General features: G+C 38.7%; 1 protein-coding gene across 6 annotated transcripts in view; it reads left to right on the top strand.

Annotated features, from left to right (window-relative positions):
* The window catches only part of klhl29 (kelch-like family member 29), a 732755-nt gene that overhangs the window by 552173 nt on the left and 164796 nt on the right, over positions 1–15786 (top strand). For all 6 annotated transcript variants that reach the window (XM_085996817.1, XM_085996816.1, XM_085996818.1 and 3 more), the window contains one exon: positions 2070–2208. In XM_085996817.1, the coding sequence (XP_085852943.1) occupies positions 2070–2208 (139 nt within the window). The remainder of the gene's footprint in view (positions 1–2069; positions 2209–15786) is intronic.

Genomic DNA, 15786 nt, shown 5'->3' with positions numbered 1-15786 from the left:
AAGGTTAACACATGGTCTAGAGATAATTTATAGTGAGATCTGTAATAACATCTTCTAAAAACACTGGGATGGAAATGTTGATTTTGATAGCCTGATATCTCCACTGATATATATTGAAATTTCAGCTGAAGGAGAAGACTGAATTTCAGCTTCATCTGGCATTTGAACTCAGATTTCTTCAATAGACATATTCTGCTACTTCTCAACTGAACTGCTTTGTGTTCTTGAAGGAGCACTTTGCATTAATGAAGCCCTTTGTTGTAAAAAGAAAAGAAACGTGTAAATTAAATCCTGCCCAACTAAATTGTACAATCCTGCTAGCCATCATGGAGCAATATTAGAGGCTATGGAGAATTTTGCAGCCAAATCATTCAGCCCTGCTACTGAAGGAGGAGGCTCAACACCAAGAGGTAGTTGTGGAAGCCTACAGACCATACACATGTTAAAAATGAAAAGTGTCGCATATAGGTTTTAAAATTTATGGCTTACTTGAAATTCAACTTCAATATTTCCTTGCATTGAAACATGCCAAGCATCATAGATATTAAGTGATATATGGGCAACAGCTGTGATGGACACATGAGGAACGTATACGTCTTTAAAAAGGAAATCCAATTACTTCAGAAATAATTATCACATTTATTTTGTTTAACAAGTTTTTGTACTCTGAGGATCTCGAAGTCCTCACAAAGTAAGAAATGTCTTTTCTGCCCTCCCCGCACACTAATAATGCTTTAAGAACTTCACTAGGGACACAGCAGAACCTCCAAACTTAAAAAAGATAACTGTCTTTGTCGAAAATACTAACGCTAAAAGTTTATCCATTACGTATGATATAAAAACTGTTAAACCCTAATAAACTAAAGAAGACCATGGGTTCCTTACATGGGTAAGTTTTGTACAGGTTTTCCATGTCTTTGTAACCAAAAAAAAACTGTCCTTTCCTCACTCGTAAAACAATAATGGAAAAACCACTTGTTCTAGTATGTCCTGAATTCTGGGTTCACTGGGGGTGAAATTGGTCTTCAGTGATGGTGCAAAATGGGTGATGGTGAATCGGCAACCCGTCCAATTTTCTTCTTGTTGACTTTAATGGAAAAGAAAAGTGTAAAACGGGCTGTCAATTTACACAACCGCCAAAGACCAATTTCACAACTATGACTGAAAATTTGACTACAATCAGTCAAGCAATCTGACTGCTTCAAGTTTGTTTTGGCACAAAATAAATTTTAATAATTGTAAACATACTACAACTTCTTCATGAAAAAAACAATGAATAAAGAGATGTCTGGCAAAATATTCTTTGTTATTGATCTTCTATCTACAAGGCTGTATCAGACCAAAGTCATTTTATATTGAGCTAAAAGCTGAATGTTGAATGGTAAAATCTGACAAGTAATTTGCTTAAATTCAAACCTATTCTGTTGAAGTTTGCTCCAGAGTGGTTAGACAAACCATCTTATTGAGATTTTTAATTCAATATTCTCTTTCAAAATCTTTGATCATTACAAAAATGGTTAAAGAAATGGGAAAAGCAAATGTTACTTGACAGTTTTAAAAATTAGAAAGTGAGTTTTATCATTTTAATAAATGAATCTTGTTCCTCCAGGTACATTTTGCTTTAACCAATTGAGTTCTTAGTGTCTTTCATTTGCAGCATACTGTTTTAAGTGCTACAGTAAGTTCCCAAACTAAGGTATTCAAAGTTTTTTTTTGGAGGGGGGAAACTATATAGAAATTAGCAGGTATTAGAAATGTTTTGATTATTTCATTTTCTTCTCTTGTCTTTCTGTGGTGGTACACATGTTGTCTTTAATTTTGTTGATGAGGAGAAGTATATTTTACCCTTGAAGCCTTGGAAGGCTTTCATTTTATTCTTTCATTTATTAAACCAAATGGTACATGCTTTGTTTTTTACATTGTGTCAATTTTTTTTATTGTCAATGAGTGTTATATACAAATGTTAACATGTGCGACTCGGCTAGAGTTCACCAGGTATCTGTTTCTTTAATTCATTCGAAAATTTCGTCATCGGAACCCTGGCAATGTCTGTCTTCTCTGTTCTGCAGAAATGTTGAAGGAGTTGAACCAGCAGCGCAGAGCGAAAGAGTTTACAGACCTGAAAATAACTGTTGAAGGCAAAGAGTTTGAAGTCCATCAAAATGTTCTAGCTTCCTGCAGCTTATATTTCAAGGAACTGATCAAAAGGTTTGCCTTCCTCAAGCTGTGATCTGGTCGGTTCTTTTGTAGGGTTCATTCGTGTTGCTTTCCTCTCTTGCAGGGTTATGAAGATAGAACCTCCTGTCACAGGGCCAGTAGCCATTCTTTCTATCATTTCAGATGAATGTATTTCTAAATTGAAACTAAACCTAGGTTTATTTGCCTATTATATTTTTAATTAATAGCTGCTTCAATTTGGAGTGAAGAAATGAGATGTTCCATGACTGAGGATCCCTGTTTATTTGACAAAGACTTGCTCTTTGGAGACTTTTCTTTGTTTTATTTTAAACTACACAATAATGTTATACTGTTGCCTTAAATTCACTTTTAATTTCTGCAGTTTGAGGAAAGATCATTTTCAACTATCAGCAGCAGTTTGCCAAGAAATATATTACTATGCATCACATTGACAACAGAATTACTGTGGTGTTCTTCTTCACATAACTAACCAGCACTGCCTAATCATTGAAGCCCTTAGTTTGCATTATGTCAAAAAGATTATGGCAAATTAAATATGCCAGCTTTGCAAAATTACATACATAGCAATAAATAAAATATGTACAAAGCAAACCATTAAATTATATTAGTGTCACACTCTTGTTTAATTTGAGCATCTTTATAATTTGGGTTTAATGTAATCTGTTATGAAATGATTACATAATTGGCATATGTTGATATATTACAAGGAATTAGAACTATATAAATGCTGTACGGCCATAATGCTGATTATAAGGATTTTTTCAATTCTGTGCTGCTAGGACGTAAATGGAAATTATGGCTGGAAAGACTTTTGGCTTTAAGAGACCTTTAATTTGTGTAATTATTTTTCAGCTTGCTTAAGCTTTCATTAACTGCTCCATTAGATCTAATGTAATGGACATCCTTAGATGTACCATGCTTAAGTTGAACAAATAACTCCTTGAAGATTGCATGACATCAGATGAAAGTAAGATTAGGGAAAATACTCCTATGTTAGTTCAATATATGAAATTTAATATCAGTTTTTGGTTTATATTCTCATGTAGTGAACTGAATTTTCAATGAGCTATTATTTTAAACTGTTAAGTATTATTGAGGTGAAATTGCTGGATCATGCTACATGCAATTAAAGTAATGCTTCTTACTAGAAGTGTTGTGTTAAAGAGTAGATTGTTAAGGGTTTATATGAACTTTTACTAACAACTAGTTAAAGGCAATTGGTATAAAGAAACAGTATTATCATTTATATAATACAGCTGTAAGTTTAATTTATGCAATGTATATGTTTTCTACATAACTTGGATATGCTTTCAACTTAACTATCATACAGGCTATTTACATGACTTAGTTATTCATGAATATTTTCTCAAGGAGTTATTTATTAGTAAACTATATGGAACAAACAGTCATATATAATAATTTAGAGGGAAGGACAGGTTAAAGTTAAAATACTTTTTGGTGTTAATTATGGAGGTAGTTCAGTATAAGGTGGGGTTTACATGCTGTTAATTTAATTCTGTTAAAATATCTCAAAGAAAGAACTGCTTTCATTTGACACTGTAAGCAGTGAATTTTTAAAACATGTTTCAACTGTTTTAGGCTGCAACTTAGCATTGATTTTTTTCATTGTGATATTTTACGCTTTCTTATATAAAGCATTAATATTGGAACATTTTCACAAAATCTTTATAAGTCTACCTTTGACACTTCCAAATTGGGAGGAATGAATGATGATGGAACTTCATGATCATCCTCTTTCATTTATCCTGCACATACCTCAGGATAGATGTGCCGTCTAAAGGGGAAAAGTCATAGAGCAGTACAGTACTTCTTTATGATCTTTGCTCACTGTAGCTTTGTGAGAGCCAAATGGCTTGTCACTCTTCCCATGCTGTATACGATTCATAATCCCAAACACTTCTTTTCTTTTGCCAGCAGGAATTGGTTACTGTTGTTCTTCCATTCGGGAACATTTAAAAAAATTATTTTCCACTTTGTGAATTGGTTCTATAATCTCTTGAGAACCACAGCTTATGTTTTTTAGTGACATCTTCAACTCAGGTCAATTTAAAGAAGTTTTGATGTCAGTATTTTTTCACGCAAAGTTTATGTTCTTTGAAATCAAAATCACAAAAGAAAAAATCACCCAGGTTTACATGCAGCACATGACATAGCGGCCAATTGTGGGACCAATCTCTAAAAGAGCAGCTCTGAAAGTATTACCAGGAAAAAGATAATCAAGCTCTTTATGGACCTAACCTCTTTCCTCCAGGTTTTGCCCTAAGGCCCCAGCTTCAAAAGGAACACAGGACAATCTGTAACAGCTATTATACCTTAGTGTCCCTTATTTCTGTGTTGACCCTTCTGAATACCCTCTAATTCCTTTCCCTAAATCGGTATGAGAGTGAAGGAAGAACTGTCTCCTGACCCACACTCCCCATTACCTCCTGGGTAGATCTCATTTGATAAGCTCAATACCTAAATCACGCCAAGTTTGATATACCGATGCTGATGAGCACGCTGTACATCATGACTTACTTTATAACCTATTGGAATTACTTATGTCCTCAGGGTTTCCAGGATTCCCACTGCCCATTCTAGTGTAGTCTACCAGCAGTTTGATTTAGGGAAGCCTGAATGTAATCTTTTCCATGAAAGAAGCCGTTTTTGTTATTTCCTTTTTTTAGAAAGCATCCGTGATATTCCTTGTCTCTTGCACACAGAGTGAGCCTTCTTTACCCTGAAAAGGAATCAAAAATAATAGATGCATAGAACAAGCATATTTCTCCAGAATACTCCCCAAATGGTGGCATAAATTACATGGGAAAATATATTTGCCAGCAGATGGTGCAGATTCAGTATGTAGCCAGCAGGCCCCAGACCTCCTGTACACATCTGCTAGTATAATGCTGTCTGCAAAATTGCTTCACATTTGTTGGTGCTTATGTATGGAGAGTCTGGTTCATTTCTTCCCAGAATCTTCAACTGACAGCTTGGTGCCTTAGGCTGTTCAGTAATGATTTCTTATTCTCAGTGTGGATAATCCCACGGTGTCTAGAAAATCATCCACTCCAAAAGCATAAAATACCAAGCTGAAAATTCATTTGTGGTGTCAGAATAATGAATCCTGTGACTTAAATTGTGATAGCCTGACAGTTTTGCTTTAATTGCATTTTTTTACTCAATTAGAACTTTAAGCCAAGTTCCATTATTCATCTACCATCCACTTTGGCTCACCACCTGCATAGGAACTCTCAGGAAGAATATCCCCTGGTTTTCAAAGTTTAAGCGAGGTGTCTAGAAGATACGCCCTTTGTTCAATTCATGACAACACCATGGAGTCCATATTATTCTCCACAAACATATGAATTTTCTTTCCAGCCGTGATATGAAGGTTAATTTCTTCAGTATCAAAACAGTCACAAACTTGCCTTTGGTTGCTATACATTGAGTCACTGAGCTTTGTGAGTCTGCCATATTATTCTGCACTCGGATTTACTCTTCTCAGTCCCTATCCAAGATTTTTGCCTAAAACTGTTTCAGGGTTACCTTTTTCGAAAAGAGCTGTGATGACCAAAAATGTTTCCTGCTACCACATCATTGGAGACTGAACATCGTATTTCACAATGTCATTATATTTCAAACCCTTGAATCCTGTGTCAGCAGATAAAGATTTATGTAACTAGACAATTACTGGTATAATTTGATTACATTTTCAATAATTTAATTTCTAAGCAACATATTACCAGATAATTTTGTGAATCACATAGTTTGCTATTATAATGAATTGGAAGGCTGAGCACTGCCAGAAAAAGTAAAAGCCCATTTCAGTAAAGTTATGAGTCAATATCAAAACATTTACTGCAACCCCCACACCAGTAAAGAGTTATTGTTTGGATCTGTCTTACAGAGAAGATACATTCTAGTGTATGGCTTTTTACGGCAGACCGTAGATCAAATCATAAATAGCCTACGTTACTTTTTTTGCTATATGTTTGTGCAGAATAAAAGAATAAGGAATAATGTTAGGAAACTTACTTCTGATTTTCTCTTGCTTATTTTTTAACACTTATCCTCCTTCTGTTTTTTTTTAACACTTATCCTCCTTCTGTTTTTTTTAACACTTATCCTCCTTCTGTTTTTCCATTATACGTTTTAGTAATTTGTTTGCTTTGCAAGGGCAGTCTGCTCTGCTCTGTCAAATGGAGCGGAGGACCTGTCTATGCAAAAGTTCATATACATCACAGGAGTGAGGGAAGATCGCATAGCTCTTGTGAGGCTACATCGAGCAAAGCTTTTAAAGGGAAGCTCTCCTTTAGTGTTCCTCCCAATGCTGCATAATGGAAACATTGTAATGTTAGATAAATACCAATTAAAGAATGAGAAAGACCTTAGCAAAGGTAGGTCATGTTTTCAGATACACTTACCTGTACTGCTCTCCTGTAAATAGCCTGATTGAGATATTTCTACCTTAAGTGGCCCTGGAAAGATGGATGAAAAAATCTTTTTCACTAGTTTGATTTGTGTATGATTTTTTCATTCTTAACCTAATAGAAAACTAATGTTCTTATTGTACAGTATTAGCATCTCACTTTTGCACCGTGAATTGCAGACGCAGTTACATTTTCATTTTTTGTGTCCCTTTTTATTCGTCAATCATTCAGCTGATTTTGCTTGCAGCATTTTTCTGACACGAATCTGAGCAGATTAAATCTTTCATGGGAGGATCAAAGTCTTTTGCCTTGCTTTCAATTATGCATTTAAATGTATTTACTAATAGTATACAAAAGGTACTTTGTCCACAGGATGTAGTTTGAATTTGAAAAAAGATTTTTAATGCTTCATGTTGCCTTTTACAGCACAAGGTTGAAGCTATTTCAGTGCAACTCCATTTTCTTTCTTTGAGGTGGTGCGGCTGACTTGAGGATGACAGTAAATGGGTAATACTATTTAAACATTACTGCAGGAAAAAAATAATCATCAGAGGAAAGGGTGAACAGCAGTTCCAGAATTTTATTTGGAGAAAATAAATATGTGTTTCAGAAAGTCTATTATGACTACAGTGTCCATCAGACAGACTGTCTTTGTTCTGTTATGAAATATGAAGTGCAAACTTAATCGTGCATGAAATGTTGAAATAAACTGCTCTAATATTTCCTCTGATGTCAATTTTGGATTAGGTAAGACACAATAATGTTACGACTGGTATGATTCCAAATCAGTGTTAGTTTTTGTGAACTGAAAGTGACTAAACATGCTCATGTTAAGGCATATTGTTTCCTTTACAGTACCTGTGCTTATCGTGTAGTTTTTGATAGCTGTCATGAAGGTGACTTATTGAAGGTCCTGACACAGAAGTCCTTTGAGGGATTGAAATAATGTGTACTGTTGTACTTGGCTACTTGTAAGTTTTTTGCAGTTCAAATCAAATCATCAGCATTTGAAAAATCGCATGAAGTAAAAGCCTAATACTCTGAATCGTGTGTCAACAAGTCAGTCGGTTTCAAAAGTAAATGGATTATATATTTGTTACATATGGCTGAAATACAAAAGCTACAAAGACTAAATTTAAGGACAGCTGCTTGGGTATCACTTTGCTGTTTAATAGAAAAGAAACCTAGTGCAGAATGTAGAAGTAAAATGTGTTCTGTAGATTTCATATTGTTTGCACACCACTAAATATTTTATTTTGTAGGTGCTGATGTTTGAAACTGTGTAACTGTGGGTCGAGTGGCTTTTAAAAGACTAATGAAGATAGTAAATGTTGATAATCCAATTGAATAATCATTTGTTTCTGTTTTCTAATTACTAACATTTTGTGAATGTAGGCGGAACACATTTATATAATCTTGTGAAAATTTTTAAGTATCCCAATAATGAAAAGCAGGATAATCAGTGAACATTTTTTAAATTCCCAAATGCTTAGTAAGTTCAAACATGAGAGCTATTCAAATCATAGTCCAGCATAAGTTGTATATTACACACAGCAGGTAACCCTTTGAGGACTGAAGTAGCATTTTACAGCACAGTAAAATTTACATTTCCTTTCTTTTCTATTTAAGGACCAATGCCCAGGATTGGGCTTTATTTGCAGGATGGAGTATTGACCACAACAGTCAACATTGTTTGTTGTTCCAGCTGTTGTTTCGCATCTCTTCCCATTGTTACTTGTTTTATGCTCTCTGGGGGATCTTTTAATGTGGCCTTTTTTGTGGATTCGTCACTGTTGTATTTGTCTGCAAGTCATTTAGTTGACCTATTACATGTCCAAATGAATGTGTTGCCTATTGCACAGTGTTCCCTCAGCTGAACTGATCCCATCTTCCTTCCTTCCTTCCTTCCTTCCTGATGTCTTCATTACTAATTCTCTTTCTGTTTCCATCTGCTTTAACCACAAATCTTTGATAATTAACATATATATATTTATTCAGAAAATGTTTACTACGAAGAAATCTGTGGTTCTGCACGTTTCTGCATTTCCACAATATTTGGCATCGGAAACTGGCAATCAGTTTTATAAATGTCATGCGTCTGAAAATATGAGTGAATTTTTGAAAATATTCAGTACTCAAAGGGTTAAAATCACTATTAGTAGAGGATGGATTAGAGATTCAATGGAGACTACTTGAGATCTACTCCATTATGATTTAACTCTATCCTAAAATGAGAGTATATATGTATGGTACCTCTAGTAGTTATAATATAAAAGTATTGCACTTTCTACTCCGAGGTAGAAGTTCTTGACTGATAGTTATACTTGAGTTTTATCAAAGTTGCAAGTTCACCAATTTCAGATGAATCAGGGGAAAAGATTACTGACCGGAAATGATTCCTTCCCACTTCGCTTAAGCAGCTGCTCTGATTGATTGATATTGATGATGTCTATATGCTGGAATATTCTGTCCTCATGATCAAGAGGATAATGTGGCTGGGTTGTGGAGAGTGGAATAAATTGCACAAAATTAATATAAATGTGTAATGTACCATTGATAAAAATAGTTACTCGCAGCTATAAAAATAGCATTTACAGGCCTTGTTTCTCACTGCATTCCCATTCTAAATAATGACTGCCGCCATTTCACCTCAGAAAATTGAGTAGCCCTTCATGTTGTTGTACTGTCAGTGCAAAGAAACATCATTAGCACAGCAGATCCTGACATTTCATCACTGGTGGAAACTACCACATGTATGTAAAGAGTTTAATAAAAAATTTGCAGTACAAGTCGTGAAAAATTGTATCCTATTATCGCATTCGCACACATATTCTAACAGATATATAGAATATTTCACTTAGTGAAAAATTGCTAGATTGATTTAAGTTATGCAAAAATTTTAATTCAGTCACTACTGATGCTTTTCAGTTATTCGATCTTTTACACTTGTGAAATAAATGCGACATTAAATTGCTACCAGTGTAGTGTCCTTTATGCATTCCATATATATTACGGTAACTATTCATTGCTGTGAAAAATAGCCTGATTAAAATATAAACCACTGTGTAAAATTTTAGCATTGTTTGGCATGCTTTTATCAAATTTCCCTGTTATTAACCCATTGCAAATAAACGGGATAATTCTGCTAAAATAGCAGAGAGAGACATTTGATACGAGCATGTTCTGTTTTCATACATTCATACTGGTCATAGTAATTTCCAGGCTATATTCTGTCAATTTCTGGACAAACTGAATATTTGCCCATAATTTTAATCTAGAATCAATTAGGATTAAATTCCATGCTTTCTTTTGATCCCACCTGTTAATCAAGTCACTGCATGAATAAGATCTTCGTGACTTTAACATTTCTAATTGAATAATTAATTCGTACTTCATTGGCTGTAAAGTGCTTTGGGATGTACTGAGGTCGAAAAAGGCACAATATAAATTCAAGTCTTTCTTCTTTCTTTCCAATTAGTTTGGATTAAGAAAACAAAAATATTGGCCTTAATCTTTGGGTTAACAGAGATGCTAAAACTACAAGGCCCTAAATTCCAAAGGGCATTTTATTTAATTTTTCTACACTTTTGGATTCGGATTGTGAGATTTCTGTGTTCCTCCTTAAAACTACTTGCTTACGTCTAAAGTCCGAGAGCGGGGCGGTAGCGGCAGAGTGCTAAACAATTTCAAGCACATTGTAAACGGCACTCTTTCATCACTTAAAGGGAAGGGCCAATGATGCTGCACAAGCTAGTAGTCATCAGTTTTGCAAGGCAACCTAGGCGACTGCCATTACAGCCCCAAACACAAAGTGGAGGGCTTGGACATCTTGCACCAATGAAACGTTAAAAACTTTGCGCAGGCACCAGACTCATGCAAATAATAAAGGTTGCGCTAGCTGAAAACCATTCCCTTTAATTACCGCTCCCGAAGCGGCCAACCGAGTTCACAACGCCTCCTCTTGCTGGCGTTGTCGGCGCAAGGCGATAAAGCAGGGGGCGCGAGTGAATTTTCCATCTGGGACAATAACGGGACGCTGCGCACTTTATGACGTCAGGTGCTAAGTGTACACTGGCACTGAAGTTCACCGGCGTTGCAGCATTCGTGTGCCCGGGCGCTAACCCCTTAGTGCCCCCGCCAGGTGCTAATGGGAGGCGCTAACATACCGAATTTCTAGCAAGTATATCCCTCCTTAAATAAGGAGACCAAAACTGAATGCAGTACTCCAGATGTTGTCTCACCAGCGCCCTGTACAGTTGTAGCAAGACTTCCCAACTTTTATACTCCATCCCCCTTGCAATAAGGGCTAATATTCCATTTGCCTTCCTAATTAATTGCTGTACTTGCATGCTAACGTTTTGTGATCCCTCTGTACCATGGCATTTTGTAGTCTCCATTTAAATAATAATTTGCTTTTTTATTCTTCCTACCAAAGTGGATAAACTCACATTTTCCCACATTATACTCCATCTGCCAAATTTTTGCCCACTCAGTTAACCTATCTATATCCCTTTGCAGACTCTTTGGGCTGGATTTTCATTGAGGAGGCAGGTAGGAGACGGGACTACAACTTTCGGGGTTGTAGTCCCGCCTCCATCGAGTTGTAGCCAACCCACGCGATTTTGACTTGATTGACCTTGTTGAATCTGCCCAGCGGGCTCCGCAGACCAATTAAGGGCCACCCGGCAACAGGTGACATCACAGATTGATATTTCATCTGTCAAGACCTTTTGACAGATGAAATATCAGTGTTTGACAGCTGTTTGAAGCTGTCAAACACTGAAAACCTGTACTCTAAGTTAATTCCTTCCTCTCAGGATGATTTAGAGATCTCCCCGGAACAGAAAGCTGAATGCTGCAATTTTTGACAAATCGCAGCCATTCTGCTTTCTGTGCCGGTGAGATGAGGGACTCCTGAGACCTGAAGGAAGGAAGGCTGTAAAGGTAAGTAAAACTTCTTTAAACACACCAAACACACTTACCTCTGCACTCATGCACCCATCACTCACCTGAACACCGGATATCTCGACCCCTCCAAGCCCTTCAGCCCGACGGCCCACCTCGCTAACTTGGCGTGGTTTGGAGCTGTCTGGAATCCCACACTTCAAGAATGAAAATAGGGATTAGGCTAAAAACTGCCTGTTAATGGCACTAATCACCTTCCCGCCTCGGGGAGGCGGGTCCCAGTGCGGGTCGGGTATCCGCCTCCTTTGAAACTGGCATGGAGGCGGGATGGGTTTGTGCCCCCCCCAATTTCGGGATTTTAACCCCCCACACGCCTCCAATCCCGCCTCCACGGCCCAATGAAAATCCTGCCCTTTGTGTCCTCCTCACAACTTGCTTTCCAACCTATCTTTGTATCAGCAGCAAATTTGGCTTCATGACACTCAGTCCCTTCATCCAAGTCATTAATATAGATTGTAAATAGTTGAGGCCCCAGCACTGTTCCCTGCGGCACCCCACTAGTTACAGTTTGCCAACCTGTAAATTACCCATTTATCCCGATTTTCTGTTAGTTAGCCAAGCCTCCATCCATGCTAATATATTACCCTCAACCCCGTGAGCTCTTATCTTGTGCAGTAACCTTTTATGTGGCACCTTATCGAATGCCTTCTGGAAATCCAAATACACTACATCTACTGGTTCCCCTTTGTCCACGCTGCTCATTACATCCTCAAAGAACTCCAGCAAATTTGTCAAACATGATTCCCCTTTCCTAAAACCATGCTGATTCTGCTTGACTATATTATGATTTTCTAACTGTCCTGTTATTACTTCCTTAATGATGGACTCCAGCATTTTCCCAATGACAGATGTTAGGCTAACTGGTCCATAGTTTCCTGCTTTCTGTCTCCCTCCTTTCTTGAATAGGGGTGTTACATTTGCGGTTTTCCAATCCGCTGGGTCCTTTCCAGAATCTAGGGAATCTTTTAAGACCCTAGGATGCAGTCCATCAGCTCCAGGGAACTTGTCTACCTTTAGTCCCATTATTTTACCGAGTACTTTTTCTCTAGTGATAGTGATTGTTTTAAGTTCCTCCCTCCCTATAGCCCCTTGATTATCAATTATTATTGGGATGCTTTTACTGTCTTCCACCATGAAGACCGATACAAAATATTTGTTGAAAGTCGCTGCCATTTCCCTGTTTCCCATTATTAATTCCCCACTCTCATCCTCTAAGGGACCAACGTTTACTTTAGCTACTCTTTTTATATACCTGTAGAAGCTCTTTTTTATATATTTTTGCTCATTTACTCTTCTAATCTATCTTCTCCCTTTTTTTAGTCATCCTTTGCTGGTTTTGAAAAAATTTCCCAATCCTCTGGCTTACCACTAATCTTCGCAACATTGTATGCCTTTTCTTTCAATTTGATACCATCCTCAACTTCCTTAGTTAGCCACAGATGATTCATACTTCTCGTAGAGTCTTTCTTTCTCACTAGAATAAACCTTTGCTGAGAGTTATGAAATATCTCCTTAAATGTCTGCCACTGCTTATCTACCATCTTACCCTTTAATCTATTTTCCCAGTCCACTTTAGCCAACTCTGTCTTCATACCTTTCTAATTGCCTTTATTTAAGTTTAGGCACTAGTTTCAGACCCAAGTTTCTCACCCTCAAACTGAATTTGAAATTCTATCATGCTATGATCACTCTTCCCTAGAGGATCCTTTACTATGAGATCATTAATTAATCCTGTCTCATTACACATTACTAGATCTAAAATAGCCTGCTCCTTGGTTGGTTCCACAACGTATTGTTCTAAGAAACCATCCCGAATACACTCTATGAATCCGTCCTCAAGGCTACCCTTGCCAATTTGATTTGTCCAATCTATATGAAGATTAAAATCGCCCATGATTATTGCAGTACCTTTCTTACAAGCCCCCATTATTTCTTGATTTATATTCTGTCCTACAGTGTAGCTACTGTTAGGGGGCCTATAGACTACTCCCAGCATTGACTTCTTTCCCTTACTATTTCTTATCTCCACCCAAACTGATTCTACATCTTGATCTTCTGAGCCAATATAATTTCTCACCACTATGCTGATCTCATCCATTATTAACAGAGCGACCCCACCTCCTGTTCCTTTCTGCCTATCCTTCCAAAATGTCAAATACCCCTGAATATTCAGTTCCCAGCCTTGGTCACCTTGCAACCATGGGGTCGATTTTCCTGAAGCTGTCGGGAAGAAGGTGGGACTACAACTTTCGGGTTTTAGACCCGCCTACTTCGACGTCCGGCCAATCCGCGCGATTTTCCCTTGATTGACCTTGTTGAGCCCACCCAGCGGGCTCAGCAGGCCAATTAAGGGCCACCCGGCAACAGGTGACGTCACAGACTGCAATTTCATCTGTCAAGAGTTCTTGACAGATGAAATATCAGTGTTTCACAGCTGTTTGAAGCTGTGAAACACTGACAGGCTGAGCTCTAACATGAGTCCTTCTCCACAGACTCAGTTAGAACTCTCAGCAGCACTCAAAGCTGAAGGCTGTCACTTTTCACAGATCGCAGCCATTCAGCTTTAAGTGCCGGCTGAGTGATGGGCTCCCAACGGCTACAGGAAGAAAGGCTGTTAAGGTAAGTACAGCTAAGTAAAAGTTCTTTACACACTTTAGACACACCAAACACACTTACCTTTGCACTCATGCACCCATCACTCACCTGAACACCGACATCGCGACCCCTCCAACTCCTTCAACCCGACGGCCCGCCTGCTCTAACCTGGCGTGGTTTGGCGCCGTCGGGAATCCCACACGAAACCCCTCAAAATAGGGATTAGGCTAAAAACTGCCTGTTAACTACCTGTTAACAGGCAGTTAATTGGCACTAATCCCTTCCCGCCTGGTTTCGGCGGGTCCCAGTGTGGGGCGGGGACCCGCTGCCTCTGAAAGTTGCATGGAGCGGGGTTTTGGGCGGGATGGTGTCGGGACCCCCGAATTCGGGATTCCCCCCCCCCCGCCCCGACACACCTGAAACCCCACCTGACGGCTCCACGAAAATCGACCCCCATGTCTCTGTAATGGCTATCAGATGATACCCATTTATTTCTATTTGTGCCGTCAACTCATCTAGTTACAAATTCAGATAGTCTTTAATTTTGTCTTTTTACCATTTTTCCCTACTCTGACTCTATTTGCTGGTACATTCATGTTTGTTCACTCTGTCTCTTCCTGTCACACTCTGGTTATCATTACCCCTATCGCTACCCTGCACTATTGCCTTCTCCTTTCTCTTTGACTTTCTAAATTCCCCTTCACCTGAACTCTTCCCCCCCACCCCCCCAAACTATTTAGTTTAAAGCCCTATCTACCGCCCTAGTTATTCGATTCACCAGGATACTGGTCCCAGCCTGGTTCAAGTGAAGCCTGTCCCAGCGGAACAGCTCCCTCTTTCCCCCGTACTGGTGCCAGCGCCCCATGAATTGAAACCCATTTCTCCCACACCAGTCTTTGAGCCATGCATTCAACTCTCTGATCTTATTGACCCTATGCCAATTTGTTCGTGGCTCAGGTAGTAATCCAGAGATGATTATCCTTGTGGATCTGCTTTTTAATTTGGCCCCTAGCTGCTCATACTCCCTCAGCAGAACCTCTTTCTTAGTCCTACCTATGTCATTGGTATCTACGAGAACCACGACAACTGAATCTTTCCCCTCCCACTCCAAGTTCCTCTCCAGCCCCGAGGAGATGCCCTTAACCCTGGCAACACAGCCTTCGGGACTCACGCTCCCGGCTACAGAGAACAGTACCTATCCCCCTAACTGTACTGTCCCCTACCACTACTACATTTCTTTTTATCCCCCAACTTGAATGGCCCCCTGAACCACAGTGCTGTCGTCAGTTTGCTCATCCTCCCTGCAGTCCCTGCTCTCATCCACACAGACTGCAAGAACCTTGTACCTGTTGGACAAGTGCAAGGGCTGAGGCTCCTCCAATGCTACCTTCTGGATCCTCATACCTGTCTCACTCGCAATTACACCCTCCTGTCCCTGACCACGGACCAATTTGAAGTATTTATCCTAAAGGATGTGATTGCCTCCTGGATCAAAGTGTCCAGGTAACTCTTCCCCTCCCTGATGCATCACAGTGTCCGAAGCTCGGACTCCAGCTCATCAACTCTGAGCCGAAGTTCCTCGAGCTGCAGACAC

This window comes from Somniosus microcephalus, chromosome 9 (genome assembly GCF_052327205.1).
Source record: "Somniosus microcephalus isolate GS21.2 chromosome 9, FLI_Smic_1.0, whole genome shotgun sequence".
Classification (NCBI taxonomy): domain Eukaryota; kingdom Metazoa; phylum Chordata; class Chondrichthyes; order Squaliformes; family Somniosidae; genus Somniosus; species Somniosus microcephalus.
The sequence above is the reverse complement of the archived record's forward strand: the minus strand, read 5'-3'. Positions and strand labels throughout refer to the sequence as shown.